Genomic DNA, 21,178 nt, shown 5'->3' with positions numbered 1-21,178 from the left:
GCTTCAAAAACATGACAGTATCATAAACTTTTGTTTGCCAAATAGCTTTTTATCAGAAATGATCCAAAATCCCGTTGGAAAAAAAATCCCATAGGCTTTTTGACAAGGAAACTAGGGCAACACTAACTTCCATGTCAGCCTACAGGAAATTGTCATCCCTGGGGCACTCTGTTGGCTAAAAGGGGATGTGGCAATGGGCGGAAGTATGCGAATACGATGTTGCAACTATTGCCAACCCACACTTGTTTCATTGTTGATGGAGACAGGCTTGGTTAGTTCCAGCTTTCTAATCAATCTGGTCACAAAGAAAGCAAATTCATATATTTCCTAAAATGTATTTCCTTCAAAACAACAATAATAATTTTGACTTTTAACACATTGCATTTGTCAGTTGTTTGTTTTAATTTCATTTACCCTACACAATTCTCTTTAGAAGATCAAAATGAGCATGACAAATTCAAATTGAGTCAGTTGAAGTACCATCTGTGATGGTGCTAATCTCATTTCATACCACACACATATGCATGTGCTTTAATTCTGCATACAGTTCAACACAGGCTTCACAGCCTCACTGTGCATATGTTTGGTGTGTATTAGAAATACAGTATGCAAATGTTGTTGCCCCTCGAGGAAATGGAAGGGAAGTTCATTATTCTAACCAATATCTAATATTCCTCTGGCTAGATTCTGCATCAGGGCTCTGCATTATTGTTCTTTAAGTGACAGCCAATGACTCTCACACTGATGCATCGGCCTTATTTCTCCAAATTTTATCCTTATTTACTGTAATCAAACTGCACTCAGTGTGATGGCTTCTGCTAAAGAGCTGTTAGATCTGTGGAAGGCCACACAAGGTGAACGGGCCTGCTCATGATGTAATCCGTGGCCGGTATCATTAGATATGTGACACATCGCATCACACCATTAACCTACCAGATAGTATTTTCAGAGGTTTTAATGTTTACAGTCAGGTTATCTGCTTGCAATGGGAAGGAAAACTTGAACTGAATCATCAATGTTTTATCAGTTCAGATTTATGAATTTTTCAGCAGCCAGGGAGTTCTTCAAATGCAAGCCAAGTCAACTTAGGAGAGGCTTGCTGAGAGCTCGGCTGTGTTTGTAGACTGCTTGACATGCACTCACAGTCTCCTTCACGTGCATCAAACTTTCTTCTTCCTTTCCTTTTTTTGAACGAACACTGTTCACTTTCTGTAGCTTTTGCTAGTTTCCAAACCTCATGCAACATTGCTTAGAATTTTTCTGTAACTGTACCTTGAACTACCCTTTTCCGTTATTTATTTGGTGACTTCTTATTGCGTCTCTGCCGTGGCACTCTTTTTTTTGCATTTTGCTTTTGATGGAAAACTGTACACTGAATTTGCAACATCTCTACTTCAGCTGTAGTGAAGGTGAAGTGCCATCAGTGTTAACATGTGGTTCCTGTTTCAGACGTCACCTTGAATCTCTGAGAGTTTAGTGTGTGTTTGTTTTCCATCTCTATTCATGCCTCAGTCCTTTATCTTCAGTTCCAGCCCAGCCCCTGCTCTGCAGTCCAGTCTCTCTGCTTTTCACTCTCCACTGCAGACCCGCCTTGAGCAGCTGAAAGCAGGCTAGCTCCTCAGGGACAGTCTGCTGTGCGCTGGATGGATGGCTGGCTGGCTAGCTTCATGTGTGGATGTACAGATGACTGGAGGGCTGGAAGTGTGGAAATAAAGATGACTGCCTCTTGCAGGATCACAAAGAAAGAAAAATGAGCATGAAAGTGTATAACATGCTAGGGAAATTAAGTAGGAACTGGCATATTTTTTTGTTCATATATATTTTCTTGTTGAGTTGCCAAGTAACCATGCATGAATGCTGCTGCCCAGCATGAACCACCGTTGCTGATTTTTGAGGATGTGGGAGGTTTTCTTCTTGTGTTGTGGTGTTTTTTTTCATTTTTGAAGCAAAATATTGTTTACAGAGGCAAATGAAACAAACAAGACAGGGAAAAGAAATAAAACAAAGATCCTCTTGTGCTTTATTTTTTTAATCATTAATGCCATGGTGTCATGGCACTGACCATAGCCAGCAAAGCTACCGGAATTCCCAAAAGGAAGAACTTGTGGACGAGACAACAACTGAATTCCAAAGCAGTAAAAAAAACGTAGAAATCGATCAGAATAAAACGCGACCAGAATACTGAAGCAACTATCAAGAATTAACACACAATTAAGTGTTCTGGCAGGACTGTAACCAGATGTAGCAATGGTAAATAAAACACTTTGAGGAATTATTTGCCAATATGCAATGCAAATGTATTACTTAATGCTAAAAGTTTTGTTGTGGCATCTTTCCTCTGTTAACTCACATGCACATTTAGCTTCCAGAGTAAATTCACTATTGAGTTTAGTGATATTAAAATCAATCAAATACTGAATGACATGGCATTGCCAGGGTACATCCTTATAACCAGAATTGCTTGGCTCAACAACAGCCGAAATCTGGCAACCCTTACTTACTTATCTAAACTGCAGGAATTGATTTTACTGGCCCCCACTCACACCAAAAAAACAGAACCGATCCGATTGGCAAATATAAGTGCAACATAGCTCACTTTAAGATTCAATTCAAGATTTTATACTTTATTGCCATATCCATATAGTCAATTTGAATTTGTTTTTGTGAGCTCCACACACAGACAAAAGACACATCCATCCCAAATACAAGGATCAAACCACTTACATAAAATAAATGAAATCCAAACCATTAAAAATAATGAAATAATAAACAATATCAGCACCTATGGGGGAATTAGCAAGGCTTTTGGTCCTCGTGCCAGAACACAGTTGCAATAGCTAGTCTCAGCTACCTGTTATAGAAAATAACTGCTGTAATTATAAGTTTGATTTCGAAAGAGTTTTCTCCTGACTGTTGCCTCTAAATATCCATACAACAGTTCGGATGATTTCTAACAACTTAGCACTTCACAAGTGGCATGGCCATGCTACATACTTATTGCAAAGTTGCATAGGTTAGGTTTTGGCACGTAAAGTTACATAGATTAGGTTTGTGAAAAGAAACATAGTTGGGCATTGTACCTAATGCAAAGGTAGGTATGCAAGTTCTATACCTTATGTTACGTAGGTTCACTTTAGGCAAAGAAATATGGTGATGATGCACCTTAAAATAACACAAAGGTGACCTGGTTTCAAACAGGACACAAACACCTGTCTCCTGGTTAAAAGTCCTGTGTGTGTTTGATCCATCTGCCACTCCAAACTTCCTCCTTTGGTAGAGTTTGCTTTTTATATGACTACCCTCTTTACTCCTGTCAATGCATTGGTCACATGACTGCAGCCTTCCTGATTATGTGGGTTATATAGAATTACTGGCTCATGATTACCAGGATTATATGTGTATTCTAATTTTTATAGGCATACATACGGGAGGTGCAAGAGGACAGCCTGGTTTTTCTGCTCTTGTGGTGTGGCTTATATTTTCTGTAACATCTTTTAAATCAGTTTTTTCACCTTTTTTTCTTTAAGCGCTCTGGTTTTTACTTCTCCATCTCTAATATGTTGTGTGTTTTTTGGTTATTTAGTTTTATTTAATCTAATTTGTTTGTTTTATTTCTTTTTTGTACTTAGAAATACGAGATCTTACCTGTTGTCTTCATTTCCACAGTGCCATATAATTCACATTAGGACTATAAAACTGGCATAATGTACTGTCAGTCCTTGCCTTGTCCTCACCACCAACTTTATTATCAGCGTTATTATTTAGATCAAGATGAGCCAAAGGGGGAAAATCCTACCTGCTGCGTAGGTGGGTGGCTTGAGGAATCTGTCAGCAGCATCTGCTGAAGGAATCACAGAGCTGGAGGGGTTGTGATGGCGAATGAAAAGACAACTTTTATCTCGTTACCAGTGCATCATTGTGGATATTGTTAATTGGCTGCAACTGATGCCAGAAAACTTTGATGTGTTATTCTTCTCTTGTACCTTTAATGTTGTTCGTTGCTGTAACCTAGCAGCCTCCAAGCAGCTGCCAGGGATGCTGTATGTGTTGCTGCAGGGACTATAAACATGTGACTACTGTCCAACAGAGACAGCCGGCAGACTCGCGAGACAGACTAGCTCTTTGATCCAACGCCTTAGTAAAGATATTCTGGTAGCGACCAGTACCAAGTAGAATTAAAACTTCTCCAGTCATACGATACATGCATTAGCAAACTTTCTGTTTCTGCTGTCTTTGGGGCCAATCTCCTCTTGGCATCTGCCCAGTTACCATTAACTAACACAGCAACAGCAGCTAACACTAACATTACGCCGTTCCAATTAACTCACACCAAAACAGCTTGACTCTCTGTCACTATGTGATGCTAACAGTTAGTCATGCCACTGTGTGTATATGTGTGTGTGTGTGTGTGTGTGTCTGTCTGTCTGTCTGTCTGTATTATCTTCAAAAGTGGTGAGTTTGTAGCCTTAAATCAAAATGCATGCATGTGATTGTGAAGCTATGGAAATAGTGTAGTGTAGGATTATCCAAAGCTGCTATTTGTTGATTATCTGTTAGATAATGGGATTTCTTTTAACTATTCTGTTGTGATATCATACCTTTCTAACAGCCAACTGTTAAAGCTGGAGCTGGAAATATTTTCAAATTAAAGCACTGCACACAGAAACATACAAACAGTAGGTGGTGTACAGTAATGCTTCTCCTTAGTGTACTGGAGAGTGAAGGCTCTTAGACATTTTCTTGCCAGTTGCTGGCCTGCTGGACTCCGGCCCCCTAGAAAACTGCCCTGATCTACTTTGTGCCCTTGGCAAAAACTTGAGTGTAGTATAGTAATGTGCTTATCTGGCTGTGACAAGGGTTTTCCATATCAGGCCAGACAGAAGTCCACACAGACTTGACTGGCTGTGTCTTTGGTGAGTGAAGTCTCTCCGGACTGCGGCTGAGCTCCTCTTCCTCTCTGCCAGTTTAAGAGGCCATCTGTAAGACTTTGCTGTACAGGGGGAGGACCCGCCAGGCTCCTGATTAAAGTGATGAGCTGTAAAATCGAGGGGGGGCTGACAACTGGCTGCTGACGGCTACACTGAACGTCATCTTGTCTGCTGGGAGATGAACCTTCCTGCTCTACCTATTTCTTCCTGTCGCAGTAAATAGATTTGTTTATGTCTACAAGCCTGAGACTGTTGTACAGTGGAGACTGTTAGGGCGCAGTGCTTTAGCTCTGCCCCCCTCATACTGTCAATACATCAGTATTATGGACTGTTGGGGTGTGATCACACATAGTTAGTATTATTTGGGTTAAATAATTTCTGTACATTTTGCTTTCAGTTTGCCACATTGTGTGTGTGTGTGTGTGTATGTGTGTGTGCGTGAGGTCCAATGATGAAGTTTTTGTTAACAAGCTCTTAGTCAGATAGCATCTGGTTGCATTTTGTTTCTCCGGCTCTTGCTACAGACATCTACATGTAAGCAGAGTGACTTATTCCAAGCATGCCAGGTGTGTGTCAGGATTGTATACATGACAGTATTGGAATGACAGCGAGACAGTATGCAGATTGTCAGGATGTAACTAGAGTAGACTGGCTTTTGTTGAAACAAACCTTGGACACAGTATCCAATAAAACCCCTTCCTACCTTCCTCTCCCCTCCCAAACAAGGAAAACCTGAGTCTCATATCCACCATTTCCCACCAAAATTAGCATGTGCATGCAGGTTTTTTTTAAACATGGGTAAACCTGCTGAATATAGGCTTTGTTTGTGTGTGAGTCGTTTTGGAGGTGTGTCTGTGCGATGTCACGGACAGGCCGGAGATCAGGTAAACAGAAAACAGCAGCAGGAATACGGGAACTTTTCATTTGTTTCTCCTCTTTATATATCTCTTACTTATTCAGTCTTTTAAACTTGGTGCAGATGTGTTTGGATGAGTGTTTTAGTGCTGCTTAGGAGGAGATGGACTATAACTAGTGAATAATTTTAGCGGGTGTTAGTGTTTTTTTGTGCAGCGGGAATGAGGTTTCACTCACTTGTCCCTTTTCTCTCCCTTACAGTCAAGACAGCAGTGAAGATAACAAAAATGGGATTTATTGATCTTGTACCATGCATAACTTCTGTTGATCATAAAATGTCAGATATAAAATGAATCTGCAAATTCTTCAGTCCAAAATGACACCAGGCTTTTCTGTTGATTCTTGAAGGCAAAAATGTGGCCTGCAACAGACTTGTAAGGCTTATTTTTTGCCTAGCCGACTGCCAGAAATGCCTTTTGTTGCATGATTTTATTGATGACTTGTGGCTCCTACTGGCAAGTTAAGAGGAGTGAGGAGCCAGCAGTTAATCATGGTATAAAGCAGTCAATTAAACCAGTTTTTCAAGATTTGTGAATCATTGCAATCATGTGAGGTCCCTGTGCATATAGCTATTAATGCACACACAAAATATTAGGCTGATGGGTCCAGTAGTATGCAAGATTAGCAGTGGACAGACAGGTACACACCTATGTGTGCACACACACGGACAAACACATGATTACATCTGACTTTTAAAAATATGTTGTATGTTCATCCTAACCTACAGTTTTTCTTTATTCAGCTGTGAGAACTTGTTGGGCATGTTGTGGAGATGCCAGATTAGGAAATACTCAGTCCCTCGAGAGGGCAATGAAAGGCAACCTTTATAATTGTTTGGATGTAAGGAATTTTGCATTTGAGTGTTGTAGCACATGCACTTCACATTAAAGATGAATTCTGGTGTGACGTCTCTGTATCACAGACATTTGAACCATTGATCTTCCAGCCCTGGCTTTTCTTTGAAGGGGAATGAGTTGGGCAGTTAATCACTGCAGATAAAATACAGTTCAGCTCGTATTCTCATTTGCAGCCAAGCTCATATGCACAGGACTAAGAGTCTACTTTGGTTTGCTTGCTGTCTGGTTTGAGCATGACTCATTACAACAATTTGTTGGTATCGATCAATGCTGTGAAGACCGTGAACTTGACTTTAATAAAGCGCTCAGATGAGGAGAGACAGCTGCAGTTAAAATGAGGCTGAATTAATGTGGAAGCAATTTGTTGACCTTGAAGTGCACCACAGCTCCTTTTCACATGTCAGTCAGGTGAAGGCAAAAAAAGCAGACTTGATGTTTGACAGTATCCCAACATGATGAAAATAGGGCCAGTGTCTGTGCAGATTTGAAGGGATGATCTAATGACAAAGTCTGGTCATGGAGCCAGTACGTGAGAGAACCAGGGAGGCCCGAGGAAGTGGCACTCCACCGGCTGGGCTGTGACAGCAGGGAGGCCGAGTGTGAAGGCAGACTGGGCCACTGTCACCCTTGGGAGTTTTAAAAGCCCTGCGCCGAGACAGCCACGGGCTCCTCTCCACTGGACTGTCTGTCATGTACAGCCGGGAGTGTGGGGCTGCAGCTTCTCGTTCAGTTCTGTCCTAAGCTCTGGTGGCTCAAACACATGGTGTTCCTCAGGTTTACTTATCTATATTCATGTTCACATACATCCAAAAATTGCTTCGATTTCAAGACTTGTGAGGACTGTATTTATTACCAAATCCTAGAGAGAGTGGAGTGGTGTTATCTGTGTGGTGGAACAAAAATGCTTACCTGATATATACTCACTTCTTAGCTTGAAATATTTTTTCCCTGTGTAACATTCTACACAAAAAATACCCCCCCCCCCCTAGTATGGAGATAGGTCTGGCTATGCATTCCTCCTATTTGCTGGAATTTAGCTTTGGTTGTGAATATGGATCACAGAAAACAAGACTAGTTGTCTACAGTCATGCTGGAACCATTGTGACGTTGTAATGCAAACAAATTTATGTTTAGCAGATATGATGTTAAGAATGTTAACTGTCTGTTAGCATGGCATCATCTACTGATTGGCACTAAAAACAAAGTAAAGCAGAGGTGGATGAATCATAGTTTTGCAGGTATTTGGGAAAAAAATGATAATTTCAAATTTCACCATGTTTCACCATTCATGTCAAATCCAATCGTTGTTAACATGACAAAAGCACACAACAAAATGTAAATCTCATATCGGTACTCTAGGAAAATTTAAGGGATCACCCACATCAGTCAGATTTATCCTCTATGGGTCAGAAATGTCTGTACCAGATTTCATGTCCATCTGTCCTGTTGAGATCATTCTGTCTGGATCAAAGTGGTGAACCCACCAACCGACCGACCAACAGACTGACATCCATCCATAGAGCCTTGCCACTGAAATGTCTAATAAGAAGTGTTGAATATACTCAGCATTGCTGCAGACAGTTATCCAAACCATACCATGTTTTATCCTGCAGGCAGTCGCTGGTTTCAGTTATTTTCAGCAGAACATGAAGATATGCAAACATCTAATCACAGTCAGCCTTAATTTGCCATTCTTTGTGAAATTGATCCAATTTTACAAAGTATAAAGAGAGAAAAATGTAGAAGCCACTGCACTGTATTTACAAGAAATGTTTCTAAAGAAATAAACCCTGATGTGTGATCTTTTCGAGTTAGCAGCTAGGTGTTAGGGTGTCCTTGAGCACAAAAATGTGTTTCCAAACTGTTGGCATCATGATAGGATTGGCTTTTAACTCTGAAAGTTTCTTTTTGTTCCATGTTGACATGAATGAAAATGTGTCTGTGGAAAGAAAGAAACCAATAATAAAACTCATCTTTTGCTGGATGCAATACAAAACACAGGAAATGCGTAGTGTTAAAACAAACAAAGCCACCATTTCTAGCTAATGCTGCATATTGTAGCTTTTGTCTTGGCACAGATGTGCTGCTTACCCTCTGAACTCTTGGCCGCTCACTTGCCAATCATCCTCATAAACTGTTATCTAACCCGAAATAATCATCATCTGTAAATTATCTGCAGGTGCTGGAGACAAAACAACACATGTATGCATGCATATATATTTCTCAACAGGCTGTCTGCTAAACTTGTGACACCCCCCCACCCTCTGCCACGATTATTGCTGACCTACAAACATAACTTGAATGCTAATTACAAGCAAATGGGGGATTTCATATATGTAAATGCAGGGTCACACACAGCCTCAGACTGGTGTGATTTATCATTTATTGCAGCTTTAAATGTCGAAGTTGCATATCACACTATGGTTTTGGTCACCATTTCTATCAGAAATAAAAACATCAGAACCAACCAGGTTAAACCAGGCTGAGATCTGAGAACATGGCAACACTGCTAAAAAGAAGTCAAACAAACCTCAAGGTTATGTGTATTTATTTTGAGGAGAAACTGAAGAGATGGTAAAATCATGACCCAAACTGTCTGTTGTAAACATCAAAGTTTACAAAATAACTGGTTCATCTTTGACCTACTGTACTGAAAATCATTAACAACATTTTGAGTGCGCTACCTGAACTGCTTTTTTGTTTACAACCTGCCCTATCGTCTTACTGCCCCTGTGGATATGTTGTAGTAATGTTGCAGAATTCAGAAAGTACTTTAGTGAGTATAAAGTTATCATAACTAACAGTAATGTTTGCCAAAACTGAATTTGCCATAAGCTGGTACTATACTTTAAAGGCAAACTGCAAAACTATGTTTAAGAGCTCTGTGTACAAGTAGTTGGATTTGCAAAGGGTGCTCACATTGATCAGTCACCAGCCATTATTGTTTAAAACTGGGGTTTAATGTAGAGGTTTTTGCATGGCAGCGTATGCAGCACAGGCAGAGCTCTTTCTTCCCCCAGCAGCAGTTTGTGACTCGGGGGATAGATAATTTTGTCTATCAATTCACAGCTGATAAGATCAGATCTATGGATGAGAGGAGCAGCTGCTGCAAGTGAATGCAAACTTTTAGTACAAGCTAAATGAACAGTTAAGTTTCACTGTCTATGTGTCTGACGTTCTACTGCTCCGTCTGTGCCACAAGTGTGCTCCGTGCTCTGAGAGGTGCAATGCTGAACCAAACTGTATGTATGTTTCAGCATAAACAGTTCAGCTCCAAAAATAGAAAATCTATTTATGGTGGCAGATGTTTTAATCGTGGCAGGGCACCAAAAATAAATGAATGTGTGGGAAACCCTGTGTTCTGGCTGACCCTGTGATCGGTATTGGCCAGTACTGCTTCCAGCGATCACAAAATCCAATTTATACGCACATGTCCCACACATTTATAAAGCTGTGCAAGCTCCGTCATTGTCCATAACATAGTCCTGCAAATATTTGACAATAGAATGCCTTGTGTCAGCAACTGAAGGTATGCTGTCGACACAAATGATGTCAGAGGGCTTTTATTCTGAAACAGAAACAGGAAAAGGTAGAGTCAAACAGATGTATTTGTATTTCCTCATCTCTGTGACAGATTGGGAAATTGAAACTGCAGTAAAAGGTGGTATAACATAAATATAATAATCAAAACATCATTTTCGCTGTCTATTTCTGCTGAAAACCACACATGTCACATAGAAGAAATTGGCAAGCAACTGTTTCTCTAGATGTGCTGCAGCTGAGAAACAGTTAAAACACACCTGGCCAGCGCTGCTCACTCAGGAAGTGCACCTGCTCTAACCTCTTAACACTGGCGAACGGGCTCCCCAATGTTCGCTCGCTGCTTACGCAAGCAGTGTGTTTCAAGCGCAGTTTCAGGCCAAAATCTCTTGAGGACATAAAGTTCTCTTAGCTTTAAACACAAACACACATTTATGCAAAGATCACTAAGTATGAATTTACTTGCACTAGTTTGGTGTAGCTTGTTGGCACCAACATAATATTTTGTTTTTCCAAAGACAGACTGCCAGACAGCAAGTGTTAAGGTGTTTCACTGCGTGTGATTAGATAGCTTAATATGTTGCTCCCACTTTTGGCAAGTGCACATGGAGGCACATCACCTGTGAAAAGAGTTTACACAAGCTCATTTCTTTCCATTTGACTCTATTCCTTCAGATGTTGGAAGAGCAGTTCACGCCCCGGCACACATCACAGAGAAAGTGGTGCAGCTGTTCAGGAGGAAAAGTGAGTTTACCTTCTTGGCCTCCATCCAGCAGAAGTCCTCCACGTCGGGAGTCATATTCTCCATCCACGAGTCAGAACACAGGTAATCCATCTGTAATCCTCTTCATTTTGGCCCGCAGCTCCTTTTTCTGCACAACTTTACTTCCTCGGGTTTACGGAGCGTTCTCATTCCAAATTAAACCCGCAGATGAATTCTCATCTCACTCATAGCTGTTTGCAGATGGCTGCTGATGAGGTGTAGTAAAGTACAGATCAGTGTGAGATTACTCCACTGCCAGTGTAAGTCAGCGTGTGATGGGAGGGCAAGTCTGCGGGTGGAATAATACAGCATTTCCTTCTGTATGCTCAGGGCAGAAAGATAACCTTTTATGTATTGTGTCTGTAAGATGAGTGTGAAGCACTAAGCAATACCAAGCACGCTGATAATGCTGAATTTTATCACAGAACCCTGCATAAACAGACATACAGTATGTCAGACTGCAGCTGTTACACTGATAACTTGAATATATGGCTTTGTCAGTGAGCTGCGATGAGAGTACAGAAATAGGTACACATCTTTTTCTGAGAGTAATAATTTGAACTGTTGTAATCTCTTCATGGCTGTCCAATAAGTCTTATTGAATTTGTTGCAATGGGCTGAATTTTGCAGCAGAATGTGATTGGCTGTAGGACATCAGCGAGTGGCAGCTCACGACCCCCCCCATTCCCCCGAGACACTATACAACTGTGAATTGTTTTTAAAGGGCAGGCAACATTGATTTTCCTCAACTCCTCTGAAGGTAAAAGCCTTCAGTTCTGTAAACCACGCAGTCAAAGAGAGCATGTGAGGGAGTGTGTATATGCATTTTCTGGGAGTAAAGACAAGAGCAACATCATACACGATGGGAGAGTGAAGCAGAGGGCCCCCCAACTGATTGGAGAGAAGAGCTGTGTGGTGAAAGCTACTTCTCTAAAATGTAGTAAACAAAGCAACCAGTTGCTCTGTACTGAAAAATAGCTGCAGGTCTGGTAGACTTCAGTCAGACACAAGCTTTGATGCTAAGTTAACCTTTTGAAACCTGGTTTGAATTATTTTAAAAAGATGGGGGAGATGGCAATGTGCAACTTAACAAGACATGGCTGAAAAATAATTTTAAAAAGTTTCAAGAAAATTAGCTGAAAAACAAAACAAAAAAGTAAAAACAAATGAACAAGAAAGTGAACTTAAAAGTACTTAGAAAATAAAATATATAAACCTATTTATTTTATATATTTTGTTATATAACATGATTTTAAATCTTAAAGTATTATAATTATAAATATAGTTTTGTGGACATTTTTCCACATTATTTTGGATGATGTTCTAATAATCCTTTCCCCTGTTTTATAAAAAAAAAAAAAAATATATATATTTTCTGGTTACCTTTTGGTAATTTCTTGCAATTTGTAGGTCATTTTAGCCAAGCTGGTCATTGCCTTATTTCCCCATGTAAAAAAAAAAAATCTAACCAATTTGATCAGGTTTCAAAGGGAAAATAGCTTGTGAAAGGCATCTGAATGAAGCACCTGAAAACTGATGCTGATCCAGGTTGCAAAGACTGAAAGCTTTAGTAAGTTTCAAGTTTATTTCATTTATATAGTACTTTAAAAAGCAAACAGCTTTTGCGACAAAGTGCTTCACAAAGACGGATGTATGTCTACACTTTCAAGCACAGAGGAGCAAGTCCATATATGAACAACGCAAGATTAAATGGGAATAATTAGGGCTGAAACAATTTCTCGAGTATCTTGATTACCGCTTTGTTTAATCTGTGTAACTATATACAGCTCACTGTGTTACACAGAGGATTAATATTGAAATATGTGCTTTGGAGAGAATCTTCCTCCACTGGTGTGTATGCGCATGCCTGTGCACTTCCTTCCACTTCCTGTATGATCCTCTCTTGAAGACAATGTGTTGGCCCATGCTGTGCACTAAAGGTGACCCTGACAGTTGCCTTTTAGTCCCCTTTCTCTCTCTGTATCTCTCTGTCAGTATCTCTCTCTTTGTCCCTCACATTACCTGCAGGCATAATTACCACACAGCAGGCTGGCCAAACAACAGCGAGGCTAAATGGAGGCAGCTGACTGTACTGTCCTCCTCCTTCAGGCACAATGACATGCTCCATGCAGCATATGTAGCTCGGAGGAGTACTCTCACTAAGCAAATGTTGCATTACAGGCACTCAGCCACACTCAAACACACCCACTTGTCAGATACTGATTCCTGAAGCTAGACTATGACATTAATACTGCTCAGTGGGCTGTTGACTTCTAAAAGGATCTGGAACAAGACATATATATTGTACTTATCACTTGTGTTATGTAGGCATACACACATTATTTTACCAAGTTTCGAGCAATAAGTCCTCCAGCCTAAACAACAAAATACATCATTTGTCATTGGCTTTGACAAATATGTTTTTCTGATCTGCCAACGCTGTAGTTAAGATTTAGTGTAGGCACAAGAACAGCCTGCTCAGGTTTAGTGAAGAGTTTTGGCCATACTTAAATGAAACACAAACCCCTTCACTTATCAGATGAACTCAAGTACCCCTTCATCAACACCACGCATCATGTTCCAGATGTGTTCATTTGACTAATTATTAACTAGAAATGATTTACCACTATTCACAATTTTTGCCATATATATATATTTTTTAAACAGAATGAAACTGTAAATGTCCATATTGAGATCTGTATAGATGATCAGTATGTTTGGTTAAATTGTATTTGTGTTTCCAGTAGCAGAAGCTAGACATCAGTGTTGAGCTCCTACAATGGCACCAGTACCTTGAATTCTGTTCCTGGGCCTTTTTTTTGTACTTCACTGTTTCTTTTATAACAAAAATGTCATTTTTGAACAAGCTGCAGTCAACAAGTGATTCTGCTTCTCTGATCTTTCCGAATCACATATAGAGCATCTCTGTCTGTCTTCTCTCTTGTGCATTAATATGTGTGGGTATGTGTGCGTGTCTTTGTGAGTGTGTGTGTGTGTGTGCTAGTCTTAATCTCTGTTTAGACACAACTGAAAAATATATGTGGAATCAGTGGGTCTACGTAACTTAAAAACACAGTCACAAACAGCAGTGATACTAGGCTTTTTCTACAATAAAATAGAGAGAAAAAAAGACTAGATACACTGAAACTTTCACTGCAGAGATAGTTTTGGCTCGCTGGGAAGCAGACAGACCACCATGGCTGGCCTCTTGGTTTGGGGCACTTTGCTGCGCTTTTGCCTCTTCTTTTAACTTGGTGGCTCTGCCTTCTCTCAGCAGCAGAGCACCCCAAAGCCAGGAAGCCAGCAAGCCGGCTACTGAGTTGCGTAGGCAGCTTCTTAGCTTTTGGGCACTTCTCTCCATTATCACCCATGTACCGAAATCTGGCACCGATTGATTTAACATGAATCAATACTAGGTAGTACCAACATAATGCTGTTTTTACCCTGAAAAGTACAGAATTCAGTGCCTAACCCTATGACAAGCATTTAGCCTTTACTTTTAGCCAACTATCTCAACTACGTATCCATTAGTTTTATTTAGTTAACTATGTTAACTGTATATTAATTATTTTTAACTACCTTTTAAGCATTTACGCATAACTTTTGGCTAACTGTTTAGGCTTCTTTCCTTGCTTGCTACAGTAACTACTTGTCATGCACTTTTTATTTCAATCCATTGTGTTGAAGTTACAGCTGAGTCAGTATGTATACGTTTTGTATTTTCTCATAAAATTGTTATTTAAATGTTTTCAAGTAAGTTGAGCTACACCACAATATGCCCATTTACTCCCCTGATAACTGGCAGAATCAGAACCAGAACACAAGTACCTCTGGTTAACTGGTCACTGGTATAGGAAATGGGATATGTAAAATTGACTCACTGGTTTAAGTCAGTCTTGTTGACCCATCTAATCACCACAATCTGCTGCCTAAGAGGATGATGTCTGTTTACAGTGACATTTGTGGAATTCAAGGGAGTAAAGACAAAATTTCTTGTAATTTGATTTAACTGACACATGCTACATTTTCAGATGAAATACAGATTGAATATTTTGACATTTACTTCTTAATAATTACAGAAAAAACCTCCAGTCAGTTATTTGTAAAGATTTTTCATCTTACTACAAAATTGTATGTTGTTGATAAAGGAGATGTTGGTATACAAATATAGCGAGCTGCAGCAGGCTGAAGTTATTTTGAGACAAGTGGTTGTGCAAGTCAGACAGCCACAATGTGAGTGTAATTAAATTTGGCGAGATGGACAGAGCCTTGACTGGCTCGGTGCAGACCTGTTCTTCATTGTGATTTGTTTTGAACCTCTGAATCCTCTCTGAAGACCCTATTAGAGTTCTCGGCCGATGCCCATTCTTTCCCATTATAACACAGGCCTCCCATTCAGCCTGCTAACAGACAGCTAGCTCTACAGCTCGGCCAAATCCAATCATACATTCCCTCTCTGTCCTTTCTTTACTTCTTCATCTTTCTCTCAGCACAATCAAACCCTCCTCTCTTCCCTCCCACCTCCTCTGCCAGCTCCGCTTTCCCAATATGATAATATCCTTCTCTCCTCCCTCTCATCCTCCGCTCTCCTCATCCTCAAAGTGAAAATGTCTTTTGAATGCAAGTATTTCTCAGCACCCGCTGCAAAAGCAGAAGAAACTATTTTTTTCCTTCTTGTGCCCGGCACTGGGGAATGGGAGAGAAGGTTTATTGCTGCTCCACTAGGCTGAATAGAACAAAAGGAGCCTATTTCTGCATAGCCAGCAGTTTTCTGGGTCCCAGTAACGCTCTCATTGTCAGCAAGTGGCAGTGGCTCTGTGATGAACTAACTCAAAGCCCAGTCTCTACACCACTCTTCCCACCTGAGCACTTAAAAACGTAAGATGCTCAGCCATCTCCTCCAGCTGCTCTGTTCATCTGCCTGCCCTTTGTCACCCTACAGGTCTGTGTCTCCCTCCATGCTTCACTTCATAAGCACTTACTGGTTCCTCTCTTTCAAGGAAACATGCTGAGCTGAAGTCGACATGAGGTGGGAGTTCAAAACACACACAGAGAAGGAGGAGTGGAACTTGTTAAAATCCTCTTTGTGGTAAAAGTTTGTCATTGTTAGTGAATAAGCATGGAGGAGCTGGGTGCAGTAAACATTTGCCCCAATGTTCGAATTATTTTTATATGAACAGCTGATTGAACATGAGCACAAAAGTGATCTTATTTAAAATTTCAGTCAAAATATAACACTCACCAAAACTGATTTCCACAAATAAAGAAAAATGGGTCTTTTGCAGTTAAATCAGCAAGTTTAACAATCAGATCTGACATTTATGAAAGACTTTAAAGTTGTTATCTTACAGTGATGTTTAGCCTGACTTGGGTTTTACTTCACTTGCTGTGGATAGAAATGTCTGCCAAATTAATAATCCAGGGCATTCGTATGGTTTCATGTATATGATGGTCTTGGTTCAGCTAGTAACTGGAACATAAACATTTCAGTTTGTTAGGCATTCACAAAATTCAACACCAGAAGAAAAATACAAAAAAACCAGTGGCATGATCATCCTATCTCGTCTGTATGTGACGCACAACTGTCTTTTGGATGTAACATGCTGTAGCATGTAGTTAAAGTTATCAAACTGTTGGTGTTAGGGTTTGGTAACAATACAACTACAAAGCTATTTCAGGGTTAAAATAAGCACCAAAGTATTTGACCGACCAACGTAAGTCAGGTAACACTGTGTCAAGACAGCATTGAGTTTTGGTTTTACACGGGACACAAACATTGGAAAGTGAACACTGGACTCCTGCATGAAAGTCAGACACCTTTGCGCTCCTTATATTACATCCTTACCAGCAGCGTTTCAACCTGCAAACGTCTGTCAGAGTAGCGTGTGGGCTCGACAGGTTCTGTCCAGCTGCGTTTTCAGCTCACGCTGTCGAGTGGCGTATCACAAACTGTGAAAGGTGGCTTTGGCGTCAGAATCTTTTGCAAAATACTGTGGACATTATCTGGCAAAACTGAAGTCTGCAATTTTGTTTCTTTATCATTCTTCTGGCAGAAAATCTGAAAATTCCTAAAATGAAAAGAAGGAACAGCATGGTACTGTGCTGGGCTGCCATGGTGGCGTGTGTGGTGTGTGTGTGTGTGTGTGTGTGTGTGTGTGTGTGTGTGTGTGTGTGTGTGTGTGTGTGTGTGTGTGTGTGTGTGTGTGTGTGTGTGTGTGTGTGTGTGTGTGTGTGTGTGTGTGTGTGTGTGTGTGTGTGTGTGTCTCTGTGTGTCTGTGTGTGTGTGTGTGTGTGTGTGATCATGGCAAAAACGTCCTTGAGACACCTTTTGTAGCAGGGACTACCACAGAAGCACTTTGAGTACTTTGCCATGTGTCTGTCTGTCTGTGGACAGATTTTGTACCCACCATAGCATCACAAACAAGCAAGCTTTGTAGGTGTGTAGCTGAGATCCAAATAAAAGCTGAGTTTGAAAATGGGTATGGTTCAAGCACAGGGACCGGAAGTAAGCGGCTAGGAAGTAGGAAAGGCTTTTTGGCTGTTGTGATCCCATTGCAAGATTGTCTCTAGATTTATATATACATATGATATTTGATCTTCAGAAATTTCAAAATTTGTTTTGCCATCAGATGAGAGTTATGTGAATTTTATCGACGGAAAAACCTGCTGTTTTCTAGCCTGAACTGTTGATCTCCCCCCCTGGAGCAGGGGTGAGGGATGAGCTGCACCCTCTCGCCTCAGACAGATGCCAGTTTCCGCTTTGCACTCCCTGGATTACTCTTCAGCAGTATTTGCTCTCAGAAAAAGGATGCATTGCAGTACTAATGCTGACTAAAAATGATTCGTTCTTCTCCTCAGAGTCTTCCTCGGAGTTCCTGTGAACTGCACAGGCTGACAAAAATGCAGAACTCAGAATTGTGGTCTTTGCTCTGCAAGTTATGTTCTTCTCAGTTTTTCCCTTAATCATCCCTGCTAGTGTGTGCAAAACATCTGGGCTAAGGTGGATTCAGTTGCATGCCGGTCAGTAAGATGTAACATTACTGGCAACCTGACTTACATTATACTGACGATACAACTATACTGACATAATTGTAAGTATTTTTTCCCATAAAACCAGTAGCGGCATAACACAACCTTAAAAGGTTGCTGTGGCTTTTAACAAAATAGTTGCCTATTTACGGTACATATCCAGGAAATACAGAGCAACAATAGCACTCAGTTGGAGTTGTGTTTGTATCAATGTGATTATTGTTAATGCAGTATTAGCTCTGTTTTCAGCTTTAGGTTTATAATAATAATAATAATAATAATAATAATAATAATAATAATAATAATAATAATAATAATAATAATAATAATAATAATAATAATAATAGTAGTAGTAGTAATAATAATAATAATATCTTCTCTTAAGCTGCTAGATGTTTGACTTTTTTAAAACCACCTACTTGCTAACTTCACTGTCTTCTGTTAGGATGCTACAAAGCTTTATAGAGCTTTCAAATTACATGTCATCATTTTTGTAGATATGAAAAATATTAATAAGTAGAGCTTTGAGAAATTAACTCAGTCTCATTGAACCACTCACTTTGGGGAAAAAAAATGTTCAGTATATCTCAACAGGCCAACCTTGGTCATTTAGATAATGCATTTTGCAAAACAGAATATAAAGGCTTGGTGGCTTGAAGGCTTTTATACACTAAAGATAGTTTTGACCTCAACATTTGGTCTGCCAGTTGCTGCCTCTTTCTCTGAGGCTTACTTCATAATCAAGAAACACGTCATTGGGCAGAAAAGCTTTACATCTGCTGAGGAAGAAGCCTATGGAAAGGAATCCTAAAGAACATCAAGCCTACAGGAAAACAAATAGCACACACGGCCATAAAAAAGCCTCTGCTTTCTCAGTAGCAGCCAAAAGGCAATGTTAGACTCACTCTGCCCGACACTTCCCAGAAACCTCTGCTGTGTTTGTTGTTAGTTTGAATGACAGGATCCCCCTGACGCCCCTGAGACTACCAGATTTCCCTCACCTGTCCAACAGTCTTCAGACCCCAGAGACCTTCACCAGCCTCTCGGCTGCCCTCCTCCTCCTCATGAAGGAGAGAGCCCAAAAAAATCTTTCTGCAACAAAAACATCCGCAACCCCAAAAGTAGCTCTCAGCACTGGGAAGACCAATGCAACTAATTTTTAGGTTGATACAGAAAATTAGGGACTAATATATCTCAAAATCAAAAGTGACAAACAGCTGTCTGTTTGCACACTTGCAAGATTTCTTAAGGTATTTTTCCCTCTACTACACTGCATTTGTCTTGATATCTGCAGTTACTTACTACAGTTTTTCATATTTCACATTTTTAAAGTTTGGGGTTACTTAAAGCTGTGATAGGTAACTTAAATGAAAACACATTTTTGTCATGTTCGCTAAAACTGCCACTACATCCTTACAGTGTTACATGAGATTGATAATCTTTGATAAAATTCATCTACTTCTGCCTCCCCTTCTTGCTTATAATTGCATTACTGCACGTGATGAAAACAGCCAATCAGAGCCAGAGTCTCTAATGCAGTTGCAGTTGACTGCAGTTCATTGCTCGTGAACTGCAGTCAATCTAGGCAGAACTGAATCAAGTGTTTGTTACTGCATTGCCTATTTCTAGCATCAGATGTTTTCAGAAGCAAATTTTAGTGTACTGTTGAGTTTTAAATTAAGAAAAATTGTCCGGCTGGTTGGCTTGTGTGTGTTTGCAACATAGCAGCACAAATTTTTCTACATTGCATGGCACAGACGGGCGACTCACATGCTAATCTGTGCTCACCTTTTTCTCTGATATTTTGAGATCCAGACATTCAGAAAGTCTTTCCCAGGAGCTGAAATATCCGCAAAGGTCTCTTACTCTCCAAAACAAACAGACCCAGAGATTTAAAACAGTAAAAACATTGAATAAAGCAGTTTCATGTTATAAATCAGTGAATTTTCAACACTGCTCATTGTAGATGGCCTTCATAACTAGCTGACATGAACAGATGGCAAAATGCAAATAGCCCTATCTGGAGCTAGTGTTTGTTTTTTTCCATTGTGGACTACAGAAACATGGTGGTGAACATGAACATAAACCAGAACCTGCTCCCTGTGGAGATATAAACAGCTCATTCCAAGGTAACAAAAACAATGAGTCTTATTTTCGGTTAATATTTTTATTATATTATTTTTTAATTTCTGTATATCCCCCTAAATTCTACACACCGGACCTTTAAGTAAAGGATCTGAATATTTCATGTTTCAATATTTTCATGAACAACACATGATCAGTGAAGAGCAGTTCATCCTTAACCATAGTGATTATTGATTCACAATCCCATAGTGTCCCATGTAAGCAAGTTAACAAGTTAACTGACCTTACACGCTCAGGAATGCCAGGGTTAAAAAAGCATGGAAGGCTATTCCTGAGCCGTGTCTTGTATTTTCTAAAGAAGCACCCCAAGTGGATGTTTTTAATTTACTCCTCTGCACCCTGTAATTCTGTCTTGTTTTGCCTGCCCATCAGCTGGTTAAACCTGATGGACCTCATCACCAGGAACACAAGGCGATCTGCCTCCACACACACTGTGTTCACACTCATCGTGAAAATAAGAATTAATTCGCTCCTACTCATCAAATCCTATTGATTTATACACGTCAAGCCAGGCTCAGCTCTTTAAGTTACACCTATCTGCCGTCACCCTCCGATGTTTGCTAAATCCAGAATCTCCCACTAAGGATAGTCTGCGTGTTACAATTGAAGCACAATGCCTCCCAACCAATCCCAGTCACATTTTCTAGGTCAGTAACTAAAGGCCATGGTGTGTTTTCCCATCGCAGTATCTGGTTTACCACCTTCTCCTCCCATTCCACGGACAAGCTCCAGAGTGTTGAATGACCTCCTATTGAGCAGATAATTGGCTGTCAGCTGCCCTCCATAAAAAAGCTGCATGACACCGAGGGTGAAGAAAAAGGACAGGATGATATACAGCCAGCCCAGCACTCTTGAGCAACCATTCATTTTCAAAACTTTACCCTTACAGATGATGCCAGTGCATTTTGATGAAGACCACTTGTCACCTCTACAGCTTCTTCCCAGAGCTGTCAGTGCACTCCTGAGACCCTTCCACAGCCCACAATCTCCGTCTCAGGGGA

The 21,178-nt window shown here is 40.3% G+C and overlaps 1 protein-coding gene across 3 annotated transcripts in view; it reads left to right on the top strand.

Annotated features, from left to right (window-relative positions):
* The window catches only part of LOC121946268 (protein kinase C-binding protein NELL1-like), a 453,829-nt gene that overhangs the window by 129,271 nt on the left and 303,380 nt on the right, over positions 1-21,178 (top strand). For all 3 annotated transcript variants that reach the window (XM_088069950.1, XM_042490773.2, XM_088070003.1), the window contains one exon: positions 10,916-11,066. In XM_088069950.1, the coding sequence (XP_087926076.1) occupies positions 10,916-11,066 (151 nt within the window). The remainder of the gene's footprint in view (positions 1-10,915; positions 11,067-21,178) is intronic.

Source organism: Plectropomus leopardus, chromosome 1, assembly GCF_026936395.1.
Source record: "Plectropomus leopardus strain MGB_pleo_1.0 chromosome 1, ASM2693639v1, whole genome shotgun sequence".
NCBI classification, from domain to species: Eukaryota; Metazoa; Chordata; class Actinopteri; order Perciformes; family Serranidae; genus Plectropomus; species Plectropomus leopardus.
This window is presented reverse-complemented; position numbering and strand designations above follow the sequence as displayed.